The 6,000-nt window shown below is 33.4% G+C and overlaps 1 protein-coding gene across 1 annotated transcript in view; it reads right to left on the bottom strand.

The window, feature by feature from the left end:
- Positions 1 to 342: 342 nt before the first annotated feature.
- Positions 343 to 6,000, bottom strand: part of LOC140452286 (congested-like trachea protein) — a 32,396-nt gene continuing 26,738 nt past the window's right edge. The window contains exon 4 of the mRNA XM_072546454.1: positions 343 to 2,857. Coding sequence (XP_072402555.1) covers positions 2,646 to 2,857 — 212 coding nt within the window. The 3' untranslated portion in view covers positions 343 to 2,645. The remainder of the gene's footprint in view (positions 2,858 to 6,000) is intronic.

The raw sequence follows: 6,000 nt of genomic DNA, 5'->3' as shown, positions 1-6,000 counted from the left end.
AAACAAAAAGTGTCAAAAAGACAGACGTTAGAGAGCAAGTAGTAAAACGTTAATAGAAATTTGCAGACTGTTCGACAAAATGGATAGAAAGATGGAATAATTTGATAATATTCAGGCGACCATGCGAATGCAGAGGACAAATATGAGATGAAGTGATAATGTGAATAAACACGATGGAGCAATAGTACTGGATAGAAATCAGTGGAAGACATAGGTACGATTTGTAATACCAGACTAAATGTAAATTATAATCTAATAGTAAATAAAGTTCAAATTTGTTCCACAAGTTCTACCTATACAGATGTATCGAAATATTTAAAAAAAAAATAGTAAACAACCATAATGAAACTAGTTGCCTTTAATCTCAACTTTAACAATATAAAATACTGTACACTTACAATAAAAAATAGTAAAAATTCGTTTTAAAAATGAATTTAACACATTAGAAAAAGATTTAAAAAATACTTATCCACTCATTTGATTCCCTATTCTTCTCCAGTTCTACATGAATGACAATCGTTCCTTTTTAAATATAGATTGTGGTATTCTTAAAATGTGGAACATTAAGAGAGAAGAAAGTTTGACTAATGTAACATAACGGATCGCCAAACAAAAGTTTGTACTTTTCTATTTTTTCCCTTCTGGAACTAGATCCATCAACGTAGAACTAAAGCAGTGTGAGGAATACGTGCAAAATGCCTTCAGTCAACATAGTACATGAGTATTTCATCTCTTTTTCATAATGTAAAGAAAAATGTACAGTACGCGCCAGCTAGGAAGAACCTGCGCAGATTCCTATTTTAGTATCGCTCCAACACAAACAGTGGTGACATCAATCACGGCACAAAGTTTTGTGTGGAAATATTAAAACGGCCCATGCGTTCTTCCTAGGTGGCGATTCAAACATACATTTTAATATGTATACGATACAACTTTTCAGGCACTTTTTTAATTGACTAGCTCAATATATTTTTAAAATAATTGATGGGTATAAAAATATACGAATATTAGCAATATCTGACACTATTTAAATAAAAAAACAATAATAATAATATTGGCGGAAACCAATCTGGAACAAAACAAATTTTATTTAGACTCTTTAGTGTTTAAATCGAGTAACTGCTTTTTTAACAGGTTAAGCGCCACGTACATCCAATTGGGTGGACACGAGTACACCTTGTTGGTGCCAAGACACAATCTTGTGAACTGCTTAGGAGTGCCAGAGCTATATTTTCTTAATTTATTATCATAGAACAATTTTTTCAAATACCCTTTGGTTTCTCGTGGGAAACCAAGATGTACTAGTACATTAAATCTTGACCATCCAAGAGGTGGACATCACAGTTTTTCAATAAAACATAAAATCAATATTCATCCAAGTGAAGGACAAAAAAGTATAGCTGATTCAAAAATACTACTCATTTATTGGATTAAGAATATTTTCAAAACAAAAAAATGGTTTAACTGGGTATTGACTGCAAATAGATAGATAGATTTATAGACTTCAAAATAGATCAAATCAAGGTTTTTTATTGGTCACATATCATTTGAAGCAACTGAGTCCTTAAGGGCATTCAAAAATCGGGCAAAACAGCTTTAAAATCCCCAAAATTCATGTTTTTTTCAAGGGTTTTCCGGGTTTAATCATAATTTTTGAGATCAATACAATCTGAATTAATGTTTTTCCCTCTTCTTCTTCTTCTTCTTATAGTGTCTATCCATTTCGGATGTTGCGACAATCATGGCAATCTGTATTTTACAAACTGCTGCTCTGAAAAGATTTGTGGTTGTTGTGTTGAACCACGCACGTAGATTTTTCAGCCAGGAAATCCTTCGCCTTCCTAGTCATCGTTTTCTTCTACTTTTCCTTGTAGAATTAATTGAAGCAACCCATATCTTTCGCTGTCCCTGAAAAGAAAATTTTCAGGCTCCAAAGAAGCAAACGGTTTATGCGAAAAACCGGGTTTTCAAGGGTTATTTGGGGATTTTTACTTTTACAATTCATTAAAATCCTCAAAAACATTTGAAAACCGAGTCTTTCGCATATTTCAAGAAATTTCTAGATTCTCTGATTATGGCAAATACACCGTTTCGTGCTATTTTATAAAATTTTTGAAAACATGCCGCTAAATGGGATAGAAAGTGAAAAAGTTCAGCACATCCAGTAAAAACCCCCGAATAAGGCTTGAAAACCTGGTTTTTCGCATGAACGATGGTTATATTTGCTTCCTTGAGGTCTATAAATAGTATTTTTGATATATTTTTTGAATTTGAATTGGAAACGTATTGAATAAGGTTGTACCGATCTTAAATAATATGAAAAAAAAAAAGCTTGAAAAAACATAGACATACACAATATTTTGAGTTCATGGAAAAAACGCTTGGCGCTTAATCTGTTAAAACCAATTTATAATGACAGAATGTTCGGTCAATATGTAAAGATTTAACTATTAATACTTTTTTTATTTAGAGTTACAAGATTTAAGCAGTAACGAACTCACTTATTTACATATTTTTTATGTCAAGTAAGACAAGGAACCTGTCATCGTCGAATAATACAAACATAATAATATTTCTTCTATCAATCAGGATCACAAATATATCAATACATCCAAGGATCCAATACCATAATCTCGTTGATATAACTAAGCGATTTGTTCTGTTGTTGGTTTTTTCTTCGGGAACAGGAAATCGATAAACTTCTTGCATAACTCAAAGCCTACAAAACAGGCAGCATTCGCCGGGAAGGCTCTAAGCAGTACAGGTGTAATACCCTTATATAAGGCAAGGGGTCCTTCAGTCTTCATTAATTGTTTGAATACATCTCTAATACCGTTCTTGTATGTACCCTCAGGGGCTAAAAATAAGAAGAATTTAGTTTTGAATATTCAGTAAAAACACGTACTTTAACATTTTATCATCAAGAAAACAAGAACCGAATCCCACACAAATAACACTGCTTGAATCTAAAACGTTTTTGCGCTAAACTAAAGATCTGGTGGGTAAACCTAATTCGAGGACGCACTGACGGTATGGTCAACTTGGCTCCCCACTACATGCGCTTAGCCACTAAACGATGCACTCTGAAGCTAGACGTTTGGTTCGTCTCCCAATGTATCAACAATCATGTATTTCCTGCATTTTGTAAAGTTAAAACTCCAGGAAATCTTCTAGTCAACTTAAAGAACACCTTCCAACTCGGAATTTTAAAAAAGGAGATTTATAACCATTATAAAACTGAATTTCATAAACTAGAAACTCAATCAGGGTAATAGTACACCGATGGTGAACTTTTTAGTCAGAAAAAGTTCTGTGATGTAGCTCGAAAGGGTCGTTTTAATTATATACATTTATAAATAATGTAAATAAAACTATATATAAGTATTATAGCTGAAATTAAAGTTAACACGTAGATGTAGTGTGATTTATTGTAAATAAAAAAACAAAAGGCCTTATTATTGAGTTTAAAGCCTACAGTCAAAGAAAGTGCTATTTATGTTTAAAAGGGAAATTCTTCAATTACACTTTGATCAATGCACATGCCCCTACTGATGATAAACCAGAAGAAATAAAAGAATAGTTCTTCGAAAATCTAGACCAGGTCTACAGAAATTGTCCCAGAAATGACACTAAGATAGTGTTAGGTGTCATGGATGCAAGAATAGGAGAGAGCTTTAATCCCAACTATAAGAAGACACAGCCTACACAACTTCAGTAGAGATAATTAATTACAACTAATACACTTAGCAGTGCCACTAAACATGACAGTCGCTAGCAGCTATTTTAAACACAAGAATATACTCAAGGGAACCTGGACATCCTCTGATTCAAGAACGAGTCAGATTGATCACATCTTAATATATTCAAGATACCTAGTGATATTGCCTAGTGATCTTAACATTGAAAGCTAGAATTTAAACCGTCATCAAAGAAAATAAAATTCCTAGAAAAAAATGGAATATGCAAAAGCTGAGAGACGCAACAATTGCAGAACGGTACTCGGAAACATCACCAACAGGCTAAGGAGTCAAAATGTAAATGGATGCCAGAAAAATATAGCCTCCTTCCTAACCAGAATAAAGAAGATATTGAAGCAGCAGCAAAAGATAAAATAGGAACAGAAACCTGTGCCCGTAAAAATCATTGGTTTAACGATAAATGCAAGAATATGACAAGACAAAAAAGTGAAGCCTACAAAAAAATACTTACCCGACGAACTAGAACAACTGTAAAAAATTACCAGACAATTAGAAGAGAAGAAAAGAGGATACACAAAATAAAGAAACGAAACTTAAATAAGGAACTTAAATATATAGAAATACTTAACGGAGAGAATGAATTTAGAGCATTGTATGAGAAAGTTAACATTAACAGAAAAGAATTTAAGGCAACCACAAGCCAACGCACAGGAAAGAATGGTGACCTGTTAACAACGTTAAGTATTGAATAGATGGGTGGAATACTTTAACCAACTACTTAATATAGAGGAAGAAGAAGAAAACCTGCAAGACGAAAGATATGAGGTAAGCGGAATAGACGAGAGGGAAGGGGAACCACCAACAATTCTTGAAGTTAAAAGAAATATGGACATAGAAATCCCTCCCGAGTGATTGGAATATTGGAATACTTTGCACCATACACAAAAAAGGAGATATCTTTGAATACTCTAACCACAGAGGAATTACGCTTCTAAATGCAGCGATACAATATTCTCCACTATACTATGCCACCATATGGCAGCATATGCAGAACGAATAATAGGAAAATACCAGGCTGGTTTCAGCGGTGATAAATCGACAATTCATCAGATTGCAACTCTGAGACAAATTAAAAAAAAAACTGGAATTTGTCACATAATATATATGAGTATATGTGAGTATATTATACTCACCACATATTTATACACTACAAGGCAGCCTACGTCTCTGTAAATAGAAGAAATATGTTCAGAGCAACGAGAGAGCTAGGACTACCAAATCAGTTGGTAAATTTAACAAAGCTAACCTTGGAAAAAGTTTAATATAAAGTACGAATCCACGGGGAACGGTATGAATCTTTAAAACAAATAACTGGCTGTGCCTCTCCCTCCTGTGTACTGTTCAATGTAGCTCTTGAAAAAGTAAGACGGATGTCACAAATCACAACCACCGCTTCACTATATAACGAATCAATGCAATTCCTTGCTTTTGCTAATGATAGGCTGCAAGTTTATGTTGTGTGGGATGGAATGATGAATTGTGAATAGTCGTGTCAGTATGGGTAGGTTTATGAAATATGGAGAAATCATGTCTGTTTTTAAGTCTGATAATTTTTAAATCTAAAAAATTTATGGATTGATTTTGTTGTGTTTCTATTGTAAATTCAATATGACTATGAAGTGAATTAATATACGATAAATATTGGTTGAGTTGCCTGTTAGTTCCTGTGAAACATACCCGTACGTCGTCTACGTATCTCCACGAATATAAAAACTGTTTGAATATGGGATGTTTTGAAATCTTTGTCTCTAGATGATCCATAAAAATATCTGATAGCAATGGGCTTAGAAGATTGCCCATTATAAGTCCTGCACTGTTATTTGTATATATTTCATTATTAAATTCAAAGTAGTCCTGGTTTATGCAAACTTCAGACCCGTCTTGGAGGCCACCACTATAACGAACGAAATTGGCCTTTACGGGAGGAATTCAGATTGCGAACCAAAATCACTGAAATTCCAGTTCTTCCAAACGAAAAAAAATTATTACCACCTATATCCATCAAACTAGGAAGACTCAGAAGAAAACGCCTTCAAAGAATTGAGTCGTCATTTTCCGCAGTTACTGGAATAAAAATAAAAAAAAGTAGGAGGTTTTCTGAATGTCGATCTATTGAAATTTTATTTTATAATATTTATTTTACAAGGACATTTTAGGTCTCTTTTGTCTAAGACCAACACTGGGTGTTTAAAAATTATCAAAATTAAAGGCACCAATACTAAGGAAGAGAAGGTCAAACATA

This window comes from Diabrotica undecimpunctata, chromosome 10, assembly GCF_040954645.1.
Source record: "Diabrotica undecimpunctata isolate CICGRU chromosome 10, icDiaUnde3, whole genome shotgun sequence".
NCBI classification, from domain to species: domain Eukaryota; kingdom Metazoa; phylum Arthropoda; class Insecta; order Coleoptera; family Chrysomelidae; genus Diabrotica; species Diabrotica undecimpunctata.
Note: the sequence above shows the minus strand (reverse complement) of the source record. Positions and strands in the feature narration are given on the sequence as shown.